Here is a 20,315-nt window from a genome sequence, read left to right on the forward strand (position 1 = left end):
CACTATAAGCATCTTGATACTTGGATATGCACCTCTGTTTTGAAACTGGGACACCTTATTTCTCTCCCATGTCGTCCCAATCCTACAATATTGATCGAGCGTGCATGAACTTCGCACACAGAATGTTTATTGCCTTGCTGTCCACAGTCACCCGTTAAATTGCTCTTTTTTGGTCAAGTTCAGTTCGTCATCGATCCGCTGCTTCTTTGCAAGACGTATATATCACGACAACCTTTTTTTAGCAACCATGCCTAAGAACGGTTTCCATCAAGGGGAGGAAGAAAATTTACATCAACGGTTAAGGAAGGTAGCGACCGTACCTAAACCCTATGTCATGACACTACCGGAAACAGCAAATTTGCCGTGTGCCTAGGCCTTTGCCATGTGCATAATATCGTCACACGGCAAAGAGCGTGTTTGCCATGTGCCGCCTGGGACACACACGGCAAACATAAAACGCTCGGCAATCACAACTTTTGCCATGTGCAGGCCAAGAAGACACACGGCAAATAGCTGACACACGGCAAAATTCTCTATTTGCCGTGTGCCCGGCCAAGAAGACACACGGCAAATAGCTGACACACTTTGCCATGGCCCTCGGCATCAGGCACACGGCAAACAGGACGTCGCCGTCGAGTGGCTGTCAGTGTCACTTTTTTTTTGTGGTGGGTCAACCTAGCACATGGCAAACTCTTTGCCGTGTGCCTGATAAAAGGCACGCGGCAAAAGCTGCCTTTGTCGACGTTTGTTTGCTGTGTGCCCTTTGCCGTGAGGTGGCACACGGCAAACATGCTGAATCCCATAGTGTGACAACCTTATCTTTCAAACTAGCAAGGGTGCCCCACGCAAATAGCGAGGGTACCTAGTTTTTTTTCCTAAACTTTTAATTTTTTACTCCAAAAAGTTAAATGAAAATAGTTTTATTTAGTTGTATCTTTGTAATTATTTTACCCTAATGGTCGTGGTTCAGACACGGGTGCAATCTCTATTTTTTTTCTTTATTACATTTTGTGGTGTATTTTTTATAATAATTTAGAAGAAAAATTAATACTTTATATAGAAATACATCTTTTAAGAATTTACTGAAAGTAATTAAATATTTATATATTTTATTTCAACATGTTTTTAAAAATACTTGTGATGTACAATTTTTTAGTGTTCTAATTACCGTGCGTGATAAATAAATTGTCCCTAGACTTGTAGAAAAGATTTAGGTAAGTGGTTAAATATATATACCACAGAAGTATAATATACTTTCATTATCCTCCAACACCCCTTGACATAGCCCCGTAATGCATGCTCTCATATTATCTTAGGTATAACTATTTCCATTATGCTCCTAAGAATCTAGCCCTGAAAGAAATGGCAGTCCCTTCTTTTGGCTCTGAAAACTTCAAACTCCCTTCTTTGGCTCCGTTTTTATCTTCTATCTCTTCTTTGACCCTACAGTTAACTTGCATGAACGGGTAACAGGTGGTTTTCCACTTCCCTTTCTTGACTAAAACGACCTCCAAATCACCTTCAAAATTCATAAAAATTTTACAGTGATACACCTAATGGAAATGAATCCATTTTGTAAAAAGAAATTATGTAGCATTTACTATCCTAAAACTAAAATTCACCAAATTAGGCTACTTTTTAAGACTATCTGATTTTTTATGACATGAAACTATTGTCCTAAAAGTGATAAAAAATACTGAATATTAAGATAAGATCAGTAATACTATTCCACACCTTAGGTGTAGTGTTTATTCTACACCTAGCAGTCAAATTGCTGACCGAACTAACCAGAAATTATTAAACCGAATTACCGTATTCAATAAAATGGTGTTCGGTAATCACGCGCAACAGTTATTACTGAAAATTTGTTCAGTAATTAGTTGGGTATAGCTATACCTAGAGTGTAGAATAGCACGTGGGAGATAAGATTTATTAATTTATAAATTATCTTGTAGTGTATGTTACTTATATAATTATGAAGTTATTTAAAAAAATTTAAACTTTCTTTCAAAAAATAATTTTTAATAGAACTTTAAAATTCTCTAAGCAACCTATGATACGATAATTTTATAAATTAATACATCTTATCTTAGGCACTTTTTCTCAGTTTTAGAATAGTAGTTTCATGCCATAAAAAATTAGATAGTCTTGAAAAGTAGTCAAATTTGTTGAATTTTAATTTTAGGGTCGCAAATGCTACATATTTTTTTCTTTTTGCAAAATGGATTCATCTCAATAGTTGTATCATTGTAAGAAGTATTATGAATTTTGGAGGTCGTTTTAGTCAAGAAAAGAAAGTTGAAAAATGATAAGTTACTGTTCATGCGAGTTAGCTGACAGTACGGTAGGGCCAAAGAGGGAATAGAAGATAAAAAATGGAATCAAAGAAGGGAGTTTGAACTTTTTAGGACTAAAGAAGGAACTGCCATTGCTCTTAGGGCCATATAAGAAATTTACCCAAGAATCTTTGCCCACTGTACCATGGTAATCGTTGATGCATCACTCATAGTACACGCCATTACTTTTGAACACTACCCATGGCTTGCAATGGATGGGCATGCATGTCAAACATCAATTTTCATAGGTCTCGCATCATCGCTCCATAGTGGCTGTATCATCAACCGTTCCTTCTCTTCTAAATTTTTTTCGGTCTCAACCATTAACAAATGACATTAATGCTACATCGCAAAGCATCAGTGTCTCGGTTCTTCTCATTGTCGCTAGTGGTGATCGCCATGCTTTGGTTACAGGGACAATGCAATCCATGTTAGAGTAACTATCAACTTGGTAACTGGGCTAAGATTATGTCGTGCCTATGAGGCTACGACATAGCTGCACCACCATGCAATCATTGTTATGCCTCTAATTTTGTTACACTAGTTTTCTATGCGTTTTTCATGTTTAGAGACTGTCATATGCTCATAATTTTCCAGATAAAAATCACTTCTTAGCAACTTTTCAATCTTCTAATTGTGCAGAGCATGCTACTATTCGGCTAAGCTTCTTCGTGGCTAGCTCATCATTTTTCTATTTGTTTTTCAATTAATATGATAATTTTAAATCCTCTCAGCGACCGTGACAGCTTCTTTTAACATTTAATTCAAAAACCTTATAAAAATTAACTAGAAAAAAGTCTAAATTACTCCCCTCAACTATAGTCAAAAGTCTAGATAACCCCCTAAACTATCGTTTGGTTCATTTTACCCCTCAAACTATGCCTTTTGGTTCAAATTACCCCCTAATACAATTTGTCTTTTTTATTTCTCCATGCATTGGTGGAGCTTCAAGTTGAAATTTTACAAGATGATAGTAGATATCATAAAACATGTTAGAAAAAATACATCATAATTTTTTATTATTATTTTGATAGGTTAGGATAATTAATAATAAATTAATCATTGGAGTTAAAAGTTATATGAAAAATAACAAAGAAAAAATTTTAACATTTTTTTAAATAGTCATTGTGATACACTACAATCCTGCAAAATTTGAAAATAAAATTCAACTTGTGTATAAAGAAACAAAAAGTACAAATTGTATTATGGTGTAGAATGAACTAAATGGCATAGTTCAGGGGGTAATGGCTATAGTTGAGTGGAGTAATTTAGTCTTTTTCCAATTAACTACTATTTTTTAATTGTATTCTAAATTTAGCTATTTATTAACTATATTTGACATGAAATGTTGTGAACCTGTTGTCCCATTTTTAACTAAAATTTGGGATTTAATTATTTGCATTTGACTTACTATTTATTTAGGGCTTCTTAATCACTATACAAATCAACTACTAATTTTTCTATATTTAGTTTTTTATTTATCTATTTATTAGTCATATTCAATATGGATTCTTTGATCAATTGCTAATTTCCTTATCTTTTTGATAATAGTAACTTTTTAATCAAGTGCTAATGCTAATGCTAATGCTAATTTTATTATTTTATAATTTCAACTTTAGCTATTTAGTAATTGTATTCAACATAGGCCTTTTAGTTAAGTCCTAATATTTTTATTTTTCTAATTCCAAATTTAGCTATTTACTTATCGTATTTGGCATGGACTCTTTGGTCATGTCCTAAGTTTTCTTACTTTTTAATCCAAAATATCTATTTATTAATCATATTTGATATGGACCCTTGAATTAGTTTAGACCGTTGGATTTTCATAAAATCCAACAGTGCAAATCTTTCTATTTTTTAGATTAACATGAGAATTTCTAGATCCTCCGAATAAATGTGATGGGTTCTTTTAACACTTTCTTATTAATATAATAGATTCGATAAGATAGCTGAGCTTTCGTCAACAATGTCACATTCTATCGGTCATCGTTGCATTGATCCACGAGCCATTCTCCATCCCACATCTAATGATTGAGGACACTGTACATGGGTCACAAAATGAATATCCTATTAGACCTGATCTTTAGTCGGGCAGGGTTGGGTTCATGTTGGGTAAAAAGAAACCCGATGTTCTTTTATGCCGGCCCGCATCCGACACATCCCAAGCACTGGGCTGAAAATTCAAGCCCGTGCTTGCCCGATGCATGGCCCGCCGGTCCACGGGCCGACCTGTGTACCGACATTTCGTGACCATTAGCCACCGTGTCTGCCTGCGCTTCGCCGAGGCGCCCGGTGCATAGGAGGCGGGAAGGGAGGAGGACGACCGGAAGGGAAAGGGCTTGAGAGATGGTGGCCACAGGATGGGGATAGCTACGGGGAGAAAAGGGAGGATTGGAAAATTAGATTTAGAATTTAGAATGAGCTATTTATACGTGTCTCTTCATTGGGCTGAGCCACTAGGGTTTCATGGGCTTCACAGCAGGGGGGGTATTTCAGTATAAAGTCGTATCATGGGATCGGCCCGCAGGCTAAATGTGCAGGTTGAGCCCAACCCAAGTTTTTGCCTATGTCAAAAAATAGGCCCATGCCCAGCCCACGCATTTTCCACGTCGGTTCGTGTTGGATTTTTTTTGGACAGGTTGGTTCGGGTTTGTCGGGTCGAACTACCCACGGTCAGGTATACTATCGAGTTAGCTATTACAGTTTGATCGCTCTAGCCGTCTAGTACTTTTTCAGCTTTCCAATCAGACCAGCATACCACTAGTGGCGTAAAAAAACAAACTTCTTTAGAAACTGAAACTACCTTGACAAAACTATTCTTGTTCGGATAAGTTCCTAGATCGCAAATTTAGTGTAAGTGGAACAAAAAATTAAGAAGCTTGATGAAATGACTATACTACCTTCAACTATTATAAAGTACTAGTACTTCTCAGCTACACCTCGCCGTGATAAGACCTCTAGTTTTTACTTTTTAAAGAGCAACTTCAGTAGAGTCTCTACTTGGATCTCTACTTTTAAAATAGGGGCTAAGAGAAAAAAAACCATCTCCTTACTTGGATCCCTAGAATAGGGAGGCACCAAAATCCCCCTACTCGTCCCCTTCTCCCATGGGTGGTTAGTGAGGCCCCTACTTTTTCCCCCTACTGTTTCTCTCCCATGAGCAAGCATTCGCACGGCCGCCACGACGCTGCGACCGCGAGTAGAGGCTTGCCGCAGTGCCGAGCCGGCACCTAGATCCAATGCCGCTCGCCTGCGCCCGCACCCTCGAGCGGGCCATTCTACACCCGCGTGTCCAACCTCCATGCCGCCTCGCCCCTCCCGCCGCGCTCCGGCGCCGGCATCAGGACCTCCGACGCGCACCATAGCCGTAGTGACCTCCCCCGCCACCATTGGTATGGCCACTGTCTCCCCTTCCCCCCTCTAGGCGTCTTGGCAAAAAATGTAAGAAAATTTGGATGAGACCCTAACGGGCGGTTCCCGCCTATCATAGGAGAGTAGGGGCTGAAACGTAGGGGATGTTGCTGGAGTTGAAGGTAAAAATCATAGTCCCAAAAAGTAGGAGGAGCCCCTACTCAGAAAAATAGAGACTAGAAAGTAGGAACTATTGGTGGAGATGCTCTATATGGCCAAAAACTTGGCCATGGCTTCAAAGGCCCTAACCCTGAATATGCTTGCGCATACACAAGCATGGAGTTGGCGAGGTCCGAGACCATGACGCCACAGCAGCTAGCCCATCTCATAAGATCTGGAAGCAGGGGATGGAAGAGATCGGTGGCTGCCGTCACTACCATTGGAAAAAGACGTATCAGTATCGGGGCATAACACTCATCACACTACTAGAAAATGAGCCTTCAGAACCGGTTGAAGAGGGACTTAGGCACCGGTTTTACAACCGGTACCCCCAAACCGAGACCATTGGTCTTAGTCTAGGACACCGGATTTTTCACCCGGTGCCTTAGGCATCCATTTGTACCGGTTGGAAAGACCAACCGGTACCAAAGCATTTTTGGCAAACAAAAAAAATAAGCCCATTCCCTCCCATCCCCTCTCGTTCCCCTCGCATCGCTCACCAGTAATGCCAAATCATTCGAAGAATCAACGAAAGTATATGAATCGATTGATGCAAAATCCATAGATCCCACAAATCATTCAAAGAATCAATCACAAGATAGATACAAGCTATACAATCCCACATGCATCTGAAAACTAAGAAAAAGAAAGAAAAAATCACCACGGCCGGCTCCGACAGCTGGCTCCCGTGCTCCTCGGCGGCGGCCCACGCGGTCCACGGCTCCCGCGGCGGCCCGCGCGCTCCACCAGCGGTGGCAAGCGGGCAGCTACCCGTGCGCCTGGCAGTCCCCGCGCTTCACGGCGGCGGCCGGTGCCCCTTGCAGCCACAAATCAATTAGTGTTGCACGAGAGAGAGAGAAAGAGAGAGAGAGGAGAGCAAGCAAGTACTGCGACCCCATTAGTCCCCGCGCTTCGGATGAAAACGAGTGATGCGAAACTAAGTAGTAATTAAGAGATGGATCGAGAAACCGAATGACGAACCTGGGGTGGGCGCTGTCTTCCTCCACCGGTAGCCGACGTCCAGGATGTCGTTGGCGCTCCGCGTCTGGAACGCGAACCGCGGCCTGCTCACCTTCTTCCTCCCCGACGATGACGACGACCTCCCGGCGCCGCTGATCCGCGCCTTCTCCTTGCCAGTACCACTGCCACCGCTGCTCCCCGCGGCCTCGCCGCAGTCATTCTCCCCGCTCTGGTCCAGCTGCTGCACGGCCGCAGCCGCCACTTGCTGGTGCAGCCCGGGCATGGGCAGGGAGCCCATCATCAGGCCGGCCTGCTGGAGCAGCGATGAGCTGGGCGCTGAGGATAAGGTAGAGAGAGATGAGAGGGAGAGAAATGAGGGGTAGAGAGATGAGAGCTCAGGTGTCGAGGGCCGGACTTTAAAATATCGCGAGTTGATTGGTACCGGGTGGTTGTTTGAACTGGTACCTAAGGCTTGTCACCTTCATTGGCCCCGGGTTGTGGTATGACCCGGTGCCGATGTCTGCTCCAAAGGCATCGGGTCGTGCCATTACCCGGTACCATTAATGCATAGACCAATCGGAACCGGCTCATGATTTTAACCGGTGTCTTTGATATTCAATTGGTACCGGTTTCTAACGCGGCGCAATTTTCCGGCGCTTGGCGCAGCCCAAGAGTACCGGCTGTTGTTGCAACCGGTACCAATGCCTAGTATTAGTACCGGTTACAATATGAGCTAGTACTTTTGGCCTGAATCTTTGGCTCGTTTTCCGGTACTTGTTGCATGACTCTCAATGCAAGCACAAAAGGTAACAAATAAACCAAACTAAATTTTATAAAACACTAGATTTGTACAATCATTTTTGCGTACACACATGGTTCTAAAAATGATTACACGGATACATAGCACCTGAATTCCTCCTGAAAGCAGTGGAAATATGCAGACAACTAAGATGTCCCGGAAAGCAATTTAATCAACACGCCGAATCGTAGTCACAAGTATATGACGGAAAAAAACATCAAAAGAATAATTTGCGAGAGCTATTCCGACGAAGATGTCCTTGTGGCGGTCGCCGGAGAGCAGACGCCGCCGCTGGATGAGGAGCTGACGAAGCCGCCGCTCTCGGCCACGGCGAAGCCCAGTGGTGCCGCCTCGACGTTGTACGTGTCCGCCGGGAGCGCGGGCAGGCTCGCGTCCTCCGACTGCAGCGCGTGCATGGCCTGCGCGACGGAGGGGCGCTCCGCCGGGTCGCGATGCGCGCACCAGAGCCCCACGACCAGGGCGCGCTCCATCTGCCGCTCCTCGGCGGCGGCGCACGGCCTCAGCCGTGGGTCGGCGGCGTCGGCCGTAGCGCCCTGGCTGTAGAGGCTCCACACCCACTTGGGCAGCACGAAGGACGACGGGTCCTGCCGGCTCACCGGCTTCCGGCCGGAGACGATCTCCAGCAGGACGATGCCGAAGCTGTAGACGTCCGACTGGGTGCTCCGCCGGCTGGTGTTGAGGAAATCCGGGTCGACGTAGCCCATGGTGCCCTGAAGGAGCGCCGTCGTTTTGGGGTCGGAGCCGTGGTCGACGAGCCGGGCGAGCCCGAAGTCTCCCAGCTTGGTGTTGTAGGAGGAGTCTAGCATGATGTTGTTGGGCTTGATGTCACCGTGCACCACGCATTGCTCCCAGTCCAGATGCAGGTAGCGCAGCACTGACCCCAATCCCAGGATGATCTTGTACCTCTCGGACCAAGTTAACAACCTTGGGTTGTCATGGATGTGCTTATCCAGGCTCCCTTGCGGCACGAGCTCGTACACGAGCAAGAGCCCCTTCTTGGGGCTGTCGCACCAGCCCAACAGCTGCACGAGGTTCCGATGCCGGAGCCGGCTGATGATCCTCACCTCGGCCTCGAACTCCTTCCTGCCCTGAGAAGACGACCCCGACGAGAACCTCTTGATGGCCACCTTCTGCCCGTCGTTCAGAAGGCGTCCCTTGTAGACGCTGCCGAAACCTCCTTGCCCGAGCTTATTCCCCTCTGCAAAGTTGTCGGTCGCGGCGGCGAGCTCCTGGTAGGCGTATCGGCTTGGCCCGACCATCCCCATGTTGTCGAAACCGGCAGGATCGCCGTTCGGCTCGCCTGTTCTTCTGGCCGGCTGCTTCCACCACATCCATAGGAGGAGAAACACTACTGCCCAGACCGACACGGACGCTACAGGAATCAGTACCTTCGACAGTAATTTCTCCGACGGCTCCAGTTTGGGGATCGGAGGAGCTGGAGATGCCGGAGCCGGTGACGACGTCGTCGGATTCAGAGCCACCTTTTCTGCTTCAAGCGTTGAGTTGAACGACCATGACAGTACACGGTGCGCCTCGTAGTAGTCACCGGTCCCCGCGGAGAAGCCGACGGCCACCTCCGCCGGCAACTCACTCTTCAGATCAACGGTGGCGTTGACAAGGTACAAGGTGTGGCCGACCCAGAGATCGACGGCTAGCAGCTTGCTCACGTTGTCGTACCGCACCGTGGCGGTCATCTTGGAACCGGAGGTGAGGTTGTTCTTGTTGGTGTTCGTCATCATTTCCGGCGAGCTCGTGTTTGTGTAGCTCACCGACTTGATGGAGTTGACGTCGATGCCAACGTGCTGGCTGCTGGTGTCCCAGTCGGGATTAAGGGCCGTGTCGAACTCGACGGCGACGACCTCGTGACCACCGTCGCCGCCGACGGTCGCGTCGAACTGGTTACCGTTGTTGAAGAGGCCCAGTAACCCAGCGCCATGGGAGTTGCCCAGGACACTGTACCCCCTGGCGTAACGCGCGAGGAAGAAGGCCATCCCGTCGCCCCAGCCCGGGCTGCGCCTGATCGACTTGATCTCGAAGGAGAAGGCGGTGGTGAAGCTTGCAACTTCGCCGGTGTCGGCGTTCCAGAGACGCACCGGGGTGGCGAACCACACCAGGCCTCGGTTGTATCTGCTAGCTTCGCCACCGGCATTGCTTGTCAGCTCGATCGAGGTGGTAAGGAAGGACGCGGCGCCCGTGCACACGAGCTCGCGGCCGCAGGGATCTCCGGTCTTTGAAATGTCGAGGCTGAATTGAAACGAGGAAGCGAAAGGGAAGTGATGGGCACAGATCAAGCAGTAGAGCCAGAGGACAGTGAGGGTGAAGGTGGAGGAGCTCGCGGCAGCCATTGTTGGAGCTTAATTGGAAACTAAGGACGAGTACAATTGGTCAAGTGGAATACCCTTTGCTCGTGGCATTGGGATGGCTGCCTCTGCCTCTGCCTCTTATCGGCTATATATAGTATAAACTGAACAAAGTCAAGGTCTCCACTGTGCTCGTTAGGAAATAAAGTCTTGGGGCTCGCGGCATTGCTTTGCCCGACATGGAGTATATTTTTTGCGGCTAGAGGTAGTAATAACTTAGGGCAGCAGACTACTTATCTCTCGTACTCTATATATTTTCTCTCTCCACTACCAATAATATTTTTTATATTATATTTTCTCTCTCCACTATCAATAATATTTTTTATATTTTTTGTAGCAACTGTTATAGCAGATTACTCAAAGGATATGGTGGAGGGAGAAACTCCCTACATTTGAGGGAGAGGAAGGTGTGTTTTGGCGATTACCAATTTTTTTTTGGTATTGACAATGGGATTGGTAGTCTGCTGGAGCACCTCCCATTACCTAAAGGGCAAATTTTTGATATTGGAGAGAGAGGGATAGGTAGTCTGCTGGAAATGCTCTGCTTATACGGTCATTACTGTTGGAAGCAAACAAGAAACTTCATATATAGCAAACTTTGCCCGAGCGAACTTTATAGTTACGTTCTACTTGAACATGTCCATTTGCCCATTTGGAAAAGTTTAATACGACCCAGCACTAGACACGGTGTCTTAAATCTGCCTGTTCATTTTACGAAAGTGCGTGGTTCATTGGGGGACACACATAAAGTAAAAGCCCTCATCAATATATTGGGCCTTCCACATGCTCCATCCATCCTAAAATACAAGTCATTTTTAGTTTTTCTAAACCATGCCGTACTAAACATAGAGTAACATATATTTTATATGTTAAATGAGAATAATTAGATCTATTATAAAATATATTTTTATAATTCATTTATTTGATATGTTAACATTAGATGTTAGTAATATTCTTTTCTATAAATTTCATTAAACTTATTAGACTACTTTGATTAAGACACACCAAAGTATCTTAGATTCGGAGGGAGTAAGTGACTAGAGAAATAGTTTTAGATCTTATCTTAGTCCCGAGGAACTATACGCGATATCCACTCAAATTATGCATTTCAAAATTAAACATTTATATAGATTTGGAGTTTTAGTCTTTATTATTAGGCTTTAAACTTTTTGAACATTAATTGCTTCAACTCGTCGGATTTTTTTACTTATTATTAGCTTCTTGGACTTCTTTACGAATCTCGTCAAGGGTGTGATCTGTTGCCCATGAAAACACGCAACGGAAGCGGGATCCACGTGTTGTTAGTTCCCCGATCCGGCGGCACTGGATTATATGAACGATGAGTTCAGTAATAGCGAGTAGCCTCACGCGCACATTAGCAAAGGGCCGGAAACGATAATAGTAGAGATGAAAAATGAACTACCAAGAAGGAGAAGCCGGAGAAGTCTGAAAATGTGGGCTCCGGCTAGTTTGAGATTCTCTATAATCACGCAAGCTGTGAATTTGCCACTGACATGTGAGTCTGAAGGTGCTAGGGTCCACATGTCGGTGATAAAGTCACCATGAAGGGGTCGTTTGGCAGAGCTCCTCACGGAGGGCTTCACGTGTGGAGCCGGAGCCGGAGCCATGGAGCTAGTTTTTTATGGCTCCAACATGCAAGGCAAAAAAACGACTCCAGCTCCTCTACCACAACAACAAAAACCGCTCCACCGCCCAGGTTGTTTGGTGGAACTCCAGCTCCAAAGCTGATGTGGCATGGGCAGGAGCCGGAGGCAAAGCTCCACCAAACGGGCCCGAAGTCGATTGCAGAGGACCTCCTCCCTCCAGCTCACAGTGTCTGGAGTAGGAAACCACGGAGCCCAGCCAACTGCGCCATAGACTCCGATCCTACTCCTGATCGATTCGTCACTGATGCTTGGTGCTTAGCTATGTCGTCCCCTATGTACACCCTTAAAGAAAGTCAGTTGTAAGACTGTTATTCACTTGATGACACGCATGATTTATTCCCAGTTTCAACGGGAATGCTTCAGGCTGGGAGCTTCTCACATCAGATTATGGAATCCAATAATCTATTTTTTCCATTTATGTAGATTCGTGCTGAAATAATTAATCATGCCTAACAATATTTCCATGCTGTTGCATTCAGGTTGAGCTTGTGAATGCAACAAATACAATCCATATTCTCGAGCTAAAGTATAAATACTGAACACAGGTAATCGTTCCTTATTGTTCAAACAAAAGTTTGTCAGTCCTTGTATCTGGGCTGAGTATTGTTATATATAAATCAAGGTAATAAGACTAAGCTGGATTCTTTTGTTCAGAAACACAATACATACATGCACACACACGATCACCACTATATGAACGTAGGTATGTACGCACTAGCTAGCTTGTTATTGATAAAGTCAACATAACCAATTAGCTGTCAATGTTGTATGAGTCCAGTACTTAAACCCAGTGAACAAGTTCCGGAACAAGGAAGCTAATTAATAACATAGCTGAGAAGCTATTTGTTTTTTTTTTTGGCGTTGCATCATAATTAGGCCTAGGGTACCCGGCCCAGTGACAGTTCACTTTAGTACACAAATAGTTACATATACCAACTAGGCCTAACCATATCGTGATAGCGTGCACTCTCAAGTGGTCTGACAAGCTGCTAAAGGAAATCAAAAGTACACTAATCCGCTGAACACGCTACCATTTGAACACGATACCATTTGAACTTTTCTTTAGTTAGCATGCAAGCTAGAGTAGTAATCTTAGGAAGATCACGTTTACCTGCTCATCACGCTACCATTTGAACACGATACCATTTGAACTTTTCTTTACTTAGCATGCAAGCTAGAGTAGTAATCTTAGGAAGATCACGTTTACCTGCTCATCTGTCCCATTATTCTTTGCAAGAATCTTTCGTCTTTTCCGGAGCCGGTGGCGACGTCGTCGGATTCAGAGCCACCTTTTCTGCTTCAAGCGTTGAGTTGAACGACCATGACAGTACACGGTGCGCCTCGTAGTAGTCACCGGTCCCCGCGGAGAAGCCGACGGCCACCTCCGCCGGCAACTCACTCTTCAGATCAACGGTGGCGTTGACAAGGTACAAGGTGTCGCCGACCCAGAGATCGACGGCTAGCAGCTTGCTCACGTTGTCGTACCGCACCGTGGCCGTCATCTTGGAACCGGACGTGAGGTTGTTCTTGTTGGTGTTCGTCATCATCTCCGGCGAGCTCGTGTTTGCGTAGCTCACCGACTTGATGGAGTTGACGTCGATGCCAACGTGCTGGCTGCTGGTGTCCCAGTCGGGATTAAGGGCCGTGTCGAACTCGACGGCGACGACCTGGTGGCTCGCCGTCACTTGGCCGTTTTCTTTCTTTTCTTTTTTTTGCTGAGAGAGCACTCGGCAAAGTTTTTGCTAAGTGCCCGCCAGAAAACTCTTGATAAATTGCTTTTTGCCGACGGCTGTTTGCCGTGTGTTTTTTTACCGTGTGCGGCACACAACAAATCATTTCCCGTGGGTTTTTAGGGTTTTGCCGTGTGCTCTAGACACACGGCAAAGTACCAGTCTCCCGTAGTGAGTGGGTCGCAATTGGTTGATCCAAATTGTGACTCAATCTACCCAGTTAATTATTTTGGTGTTTTGGATTAACCCAATGAAACTTTGGGTTTTGGATTTTAGATTGACCCAAAAAACACCATCTCATCCAACAATAGGCGACGCTCGATCACCATGTTCCTGGCGGCGGAGTCGCAGATACGCCAACGGCCTCATCCTCGTTCTCGAGTGCTCCTGCTAGCACGACCTTGTCGCTGGCATCGGCCGCACGCGTCGAAGTCGGCCAGGCGGCCTCTCGACGGGATGAAGCAGGCCTGAAGGTGTCGCTGCGTGAAATCAGCATTGGAATTGGAAGATAACAGAAGAAATAAAAGACAATCAAGGAGCAGTAAGCTAGCAGCGGTCTCTAGATGCTGCAGCGACGCCTCGGCCGGTTGACCGCTTGGCTCTCAGCTCAGCCTCCGCGGCTGCAGCCAACGCGGAACCATACCTAGCGCCATGGCTTGACTGATCCGCGAGCCGTGAGCACGCGAGATCCAGATATACTCAACGAAGCGATCGGTTGGAGGAAGGAAGACACGGAAACGGGAGACATGGACCCTCGACGAAAGGAGCGTAGAGAAATTTTGGGTTACCCAATTACCCAAAAAGTATACCCAAACTAGCACTAAAAATTTAGTGAGTCGGCTCTATAGGGTAACTACACTACTTTTGATATATGGGTAACTAGTGAGGTGATTTGCGCATTTGTACGGCTAGTATTGATATTCTAAATATATCTTGTATTTTTTATCTAATTATTATTCATAAACTTAAATCTTTCTCATCACATGCTACTTGCTTCAGTAATCAAGAGTGCTTCTCTGCTGCTAGTGCAGTGGTGCCTACATCTTTCTTTGTTAGTGATGTGGCCGCATGGCAATCACACAACCCTAATCGTGTCACGACTGCCTATCTCCTCGACCTTAGCTACTACCATTCTTAGTAACATGTTTCTTATCTGCCAGCCCTTGATGTTGCCCATTGCTCAGTTCAACCGACTCAGTTATTCCTTTGCTAGCTTCCCTATTTTATGATCCTCTTGGTCGCCTGTTGCTACTATGTTTAATTCTGTCGTCTGTTGCATGGCGCCATGCATCCATGGCCTAGTTTGTGTTGGGGAATAATCGATCTAAATTTCTTACTTTTTGGAAGCCAACAAATCTTCATAGTGCAGACCACAAGATTCTGTTCAAAATTTTAGGAACATATGTTTATGTTCAAGCCTGATGAGCTTACTATACCAATCATGGCATGTTCGATATTATCCTGGTTCCTGATATGCTTGTAGCGTTAAGTTTTTTTGAACTTGTGGTGTTAATTGTGAGGTGCGGTAGTGTCTTGTAGCAATATGGGCAACAAACCTTTGGAGTAATGTCAAGAACCCTCCCTCGGCAAGGACAGGGATGCAGGAGGATTGCGAAAAAAGATTAGATTGGACGTGCAGTGGCCTTGTACTTGCATTGGGCCTGCGGAAATGCACGTTCAGACATCACCATAGGCAGTAGGTGATGGACAGTCTACAGACTCCACGGAGGATGAAGAAGCTTGCGGCGCGGCGCTGACTCTTGCTCTTAGCCTCCAACTCTGTGATCCTCATCGCTGGCCCAACTTTGGCCACCCTCTCATCATGATCACTGCAGGCCAGGTGGTAGTCTAATATAGCGCAAAGCCTAGAATTATCTTGTTTATTTTGACTAATAATAATATAATCATGAATGTGCATTTGGGATTTTGGTAATATAATAAGATATACGTGTGGTAAAATATGTTAATTGTTTGTGTAGTTAGTATATGTACGATATGTAGCTTGATATGCAAAACGATGGATATATTTATACTTATAAATAAAAATATATTTTAATGGCACTCTAGATAATTTATAAATAATTATATGGATATTTTAGGCTAATTTTTTTGTAATGGCAGTTGTGGGTAATTTTAATTTTTCTTTTTTCGATTATTTTTTTCGATTAATGTGAGAATTTCTAGGTCTTGAGAGAGAATGTGAAGATTCTATTTGTTGACCAAATAATAAGACAATAGATGGGTAGTTGGGTTGACTCAATGAAACTTGCATCCTAAATTACGGGCTTTGCCGACAGCCTGTAACCTGCAGTGAGTACTTAAACCCAGTGAACAAGTTCCAGAACAAGGAACCCAGCTAATTAATAACTTAGCTGAGAAGCTATTTGTTTTTTTTTTGGCGTTGCATAAGGGTACCCGGCCCAGAGGCGAAGCTCCCCATGCGGCACGGTGAGGCAGCTGCCCCAGCTACCAGCGAAACCGCGGAGCAGACCCGAGCCACTTGCGCACGGCGTGGTGCCGGTCCCGAATCTCCGCCGCCCACTTGCCCCACGGCCGCTGCCGCACACCACGATACTTGCTCGCCCTCATCCTCCTCCTCCGCTTGCCCACGCCTCCGGTGACAACGCGGCTGGCGGAGCACTCTCCCCCATCCTTGTTGTCGCTGCTCGACCTAGTCCCCGCCGCGGCGAGGAGCTCGGACCTGCCGGCGTAGTGGCGCACCCGTCCGCCGTCGGCACCACACCAGGCTCACGCCACGACAGGAGCGGGAGCGGGAGCCGGAGCAGACACGGCCGGCGGCACCACCTCCGCGGCTGGGAGCAGAACCCTTGCTGCCGTCGACCAGCCCCTCGCGGCCTCGCCCCTGCCCTGCTTCCCCCCCCCCCCCCCCCGCCGCCACGGCTCCGTCTGCTGCCTCGCGCTGTGCGCTTGCCGCGCTGCCGGTCTGATTCATGGAGGGCGAGGCGGAAGAACAAGGGGGCAGCGGCGGCGGCGGCGACCCGCGGCGGCCGGCCTTGTCTGCGCCACGGCTCGCAGGAGGTGGCGGTGGCCCGCGGGCGTGCTGAGCTTGGATGGGTTGGGCGGTGAGATGGACACAGCGACGAGCCCCGCGCGCTGGCACGCGAAGATGAGCTTGACGAGGCGGTGGCCCGGCAACGCGAGCAGGAGGACGGTGTCACCCCTGCGCGCGATGGCATTGGGCGAGGGCGAGTCTGCCCCACCTAAAATTTCCAGCGAGCTTCGCCACTGTCCCGGCCCAGTGACTGTTCACTCTAGTACACATATCAACTAGGCCTAACTAAATCGTGCACTCTCAAGTGGTCTGACAAGCTGCTAAAGGAAATTAAAAGTACACTAATTCGCTGAACAAGCTACCATTTGAACTTTTCTTTACTTCGTACAAGCAATTTGTTTCATAAAGTAAAGCTACTGTCATGTTTTATATTTTTATAATAAACTAGGAAGGTGGCAGTGCGTGGGCCTACTTTTTTTTTGAAACAGTAAGTATTTTATTAATCATCACTCATAAGCAAAGTACAGAGATGGGACAAAACATGCCCCATTGAAAGTTTTGTAGTGCCATCTGCACAATACAATTTTGAGAATGCCCTAGAGCCTCGCATGAGTAAAGGCAAGAACTTGGAATTGGGGCTTGTCTTGCCTGCTTCGCGAGCTTGTCTGCAACCTTGTTGGCTTCTCTTCCAATCTTGATAATTGAGTAATGCATTCTTCTTGTGGCTTCTGCAAGGTCCGCAAGTATTGGTCTGAGAGACCAATGACCTGGATTATGGAGTAGTGATCCTTCTTGTGCAGCCGTCGCCACGATCTGATTGTCAGTAAGCAAGTTGGCCACCTGCAAGTTCAATGCAAGAGCTACTTTGGCTCCTAATAGGAGAGCTTGTGCTTCCGCCTCCAGTGGGTCGATGATTTTTGGAACGGCAACCTGAAGAAAAGATGCATTACAGACACTATTTGTTGGATTCGTGAGTATGAAAATACCTATGCCTGTTTGGTTTGCATTTGGAGGAGGTTGTGTACAAACAGAGGCATCACAAAAGATTTTTGGCCCATCCTGTAATTGAATAGTGACAGTTGCAGGTCTTGTACCTAGATGTAAGCATTGTTGGTTGGCTTGATGCGCAGGAGTATTAGAAAGGGATAAGTCTTCTTCCATGGCCAGACTGTAAGATCTGTCTATAGCTACAGCCTCATGAAGCACTCTAGCAACCGACCAATGTGCATTGTTGAACCTGTGATCGTTACGTGATTTCCAGAGGCACCACATGATAGAAAAAATCAGGCCTGTGGTGGATAGAGATTGGCCTTGCTGTAGGATTGTGGCTACCTGGATATGGAGACCATGTCCTGATGATGGCAAAGCATCCGCTCTGAGGCCTAGCGCTGATCCAAACCATACTGCCCTGGCAAAGCTGCATTCAAAAAAGATATGATTTTCATTCTCTATTCGACCACAACGTGAACATGTCTCATCAATGCTTGGTATTATTCTGTGCACTCTGCTAGCAGTGCCCAAAGCAAGTCTAAGTAACCTCCAAGCAAACGTCTTGACCCTTGGTTGGATTGTCTTGTCGACCCACACTTGACGAAGGATCTGTAGGACCTGCATGGGAATGTTAATTGGTGGAGAGTTTGTTGTCTCTTCAATTGCCAGCATTTTGTAGGCACTCTTGGAGGAACATAGGCCATTAGAAGCTAACTTCCAGGAAAGGATGTCCGGGTCAGAACCTGAAATGATTGGAAGCTGCAAAAGTGTATCCAAAGTTTGCTGCCCAAAAAGAGTGACAATTTTATTAGTGTCCCACTTTTTAGAGTTTGGCATCCAAAGATCAGAGACTTTATTTGGTATTTGATAATCATCCAAACCATACTTTTTTTTTATCAGCGTCCCCAAACTGGACACAAGCCTTTGCATTGGCCCCGATCACGCGATCACTCTAAAATACACCTTGCATTTCTAGCCGGGGAGTACGATATATTTGGACATTACTTAGCATGCCTCAAGCTAGAGTAGTAATCATGGGAAGATCACGTTTACTTGCTCATCTGTTCCATTCTTTGCAACAATCTTTCGTCTTTTCCTCGTTCTCTTCGAGTAGAGTGCAACAGTGGTATCCTACCCGACTCCAATAAGGCAGTGGTTGTACGCTTGTAGTTGAAGATTCCCAGTTGACTCGGCTCGTAATGCATGCGCTGCTGCTGGCTAATTCTCGTTTCCCATGTTGTGATTTTTCTTTTTTTGAAACAGTAAAAATAGAGATTCACATGTACATATACAAACTCACCTTTATAAATATAAGTACGCAATCCTGCCACTATGAGCATCTCTAAAAACTGAGCCGCCGTCATATCGACAGACACGTCGTCTACCAATAAAAGAATAACGCCGGTTATATTTTAGAATAAAAATTTTTAGAAAAATATGAGAGCGGTCATGCCGAGTCGAGTACTCCGGGTAGTACCATCTAAGCTAGGTTTAGTTCGCTCCTATGTTGTGATCTAATCGATCTCCTTCCACATACTTTAGAGGTTTCTCGTCCAATTGCCAACTTCCTTCTCGGATTCTGACCATGATTTTCTTGTCGACCCAATTTCATCAACTACTAAAAGAAAATGCAAGCATGAGACTGAACACCGATAGTTCACTTACTCTATGAAGGGCACAGTTTATTTGCTATCAATGTTTGTGGTTAATTCCATCATCAATTCATCATGGATACCGGTTTCGTGGCCTCAGGCAGTATACCACAGTCCTAGATTGCCATTAGACATGGGTTGATAAAACTAGAAAACCACCGTTAATTAAACCTGCAGAAGGGGATGGATCAACCGTGACTTCATTGATCTCAAGGGTTGTAATTTATACAAGTACAACAATAATGGCCGGAGCCCCCAAATAACTGAATAGCTGTTGACGTCAGCACATGTGTGTGTCAGCACGTCTCTCCCTCTATTTTTAATGCATCAAATTATTCTCGGCAGCTCCAAATTAAAGCTACTACAAGTGTTTTGTGCTAAACCGAATTTGCTACGTTGTCGAGTAATGGTATAAGAAGGGAAGAAATCCTAACCGATCATCTCATGCATAGAGTGTGGCATGTGAGTATGTGATGATGCGCTGGAACAGTTAAGTCTATCGTCTATGGACCACCAAACTGATGATGCAACTCACCCTGCAAAAGGTGTGGGTTCAAATGAGTTTAATGGGTTCGATTTTGATGTGGAGTATATTTGGGTGGGTTGAAATTGATTATATTAGTTAATAGGATGGGGTGGAGCAGGTTCTATGTAAATGCGGGTTGGGTTAGGTTGATTTGGGTTGAAATGGATTCTTTGTGTAGAGCCGGACCCTGAAATGAAAACATCGCGTTCACATTATAAAATTTTATCGAAATTGATCGAAATTTGTTGGAGATGACTCAGTATGACTGGCAGCTACTCTGTGCAAAGCAGTGTGACTAGACCAACATGTGGGGCCCATGTCAAGAGCCGGACTCTAGAATTAAAACATCGCATTCACACTATAAAATTTTATCGAAATTGACCGAAATTTATTGGAGATGACTCAGTATGACTGGTAGCTACTCTGTGCAAAGCAGTGTGGCTAGACCTACACGTGAGCCCCATGTCAAGAGCCGGACTCTAGAATTAAAACATCGCGTTCACACTATAAAATTTTATGAAAATTGATCAAAATTTGTTGGAGATGACTCAGTATGACTGGCAGCTACTCTGTGCAAAACAGTGTGCCAATATCTATATTATAATTTTTTTTTGAGAAACGGATTCTTATTGGATTGTAACCATAGTTTGACTAATAGTTATTACATTATGAGTTCAAATGTTTGGGTTGG

At 45.5% G+C, this 20,315-nt stretch overlaps 3 protein-coding genes across 4 annotated transcripts; all 3 read right to left on the reverse strand.

Annotated features, from left to right (window-relative positions):
- Nucleotides 1-6,431: 6,431 nt before the first annotated feature.
- Nucleotides 6,432-10,096, reverse strand: LOC120676689 (L-type lectin-domain containing receptor kinase IX.1-like). The gene has a single exon (XM_039958019.1). It carries the CDS (start codon nt 10,029-10,031, stop codon nt 7,905-7,907), a length of 2,127 nt encoding a protein of 708 aa, XP_039813953.1. The 5' UTR covers nt 10,032-10,096; the 3' UTR covers nt 6,432-7,904.
- On the reverse strand, nt 6,671-7,267 carry LOC120676699 (probable WRKY transcription factor 51). The gene has a single exon (XM_039958030.1). It carries the CDS (start codon nt 7,165-7,167, stop codon nt 6,844-6,846), a length of 324 nt encoding a protein of 107 aa, XP_039813964.1. The 5' UTR covers nt 7,168-7,267; the 3' UTR covers nt 6,671-6,843.
- A 6,838-nt stretch (nt 10,097-16,934) lies between the features above and the next one.
- Nucleotides 16,935-18,161, reverse strand: LOC120676709. 2 transcript variants are annotated; one of them, XR_005675968.1, is made up of 3 exons: nt 17,994-18,161; nt 17,789-17,873; nt 16,935-17,693 (listed from the first exon to the last, which is right to left on the reverse strand). XR_005675968.1 is itself a non-coding variant. In XM_039958040.1 (2 exons), the coding sequence occupies exons 1-2, from the start codon at nt 18,116-18,118 to the stop codon at nt 16,967-16,969; spliced, it is 1,032 nt and encodes a 343-aa protein (XP_039813974.1). In that variant the 5' UTR covers nt 18,119-18,161; the 3' UTR covers nt 16,935-16,966. The 2 variants fall into 2 exon arrangements, 1 of the variants encoding a protein (XP_039813974.1); XM_039958040.1 differs by having other exon boundaries at nt 16,935-17,873.
- Nucleotides 18,162-20,315: the final 2,154 nt, after the last annotated feature.

Source organism: Panicum virgatum, chromosome 2K (assembly GCF_016808335.1).
Source record: "Panicum virgatum strain AP13 chromosome 2K, P.virgatum_v5, whole genome shotgun sequence".
Classification (NCBI taxonomy): domain Eukaryota; kingdom Viridiplantae; phylum Streptophyta; class Magnoliopsida; order Poales; family Poaceae; genus Panicum; species Panicum virgatum.

Bases quoted from the DNA above. Each gene is read 5' to 3' on its own strand.
- LOC120676699 (XM_039958030.1), bottom strand. From the start codon at position 7,167: ATGATGGGCTCCCTGCCCATGCCCGGGCTGCACCAGCAAGTGGCGGCT.
- LOC120676689 (XM_039958019.1), bottom strand. From the start codon at position 10,031: ATGGCTGCCGCGAGCTCCTCCACCTTCACCCTCACTGTCCTCTGGCTC.
- LOC120676709 (XM_039958040.1), bottom strand. From the start codon at position 18,118: ATGCTGGCAATTGAAGAGACAACAAACTCTCCACCAATTAACATTCCC. The intron at 17,874-17,993 runs GTTACTTAGACT...TTTTGAATGCAG, and splicing joins GTCAAGACGTTTGCTTGGAG to CTTTGCCAGGGCAGTATGGT.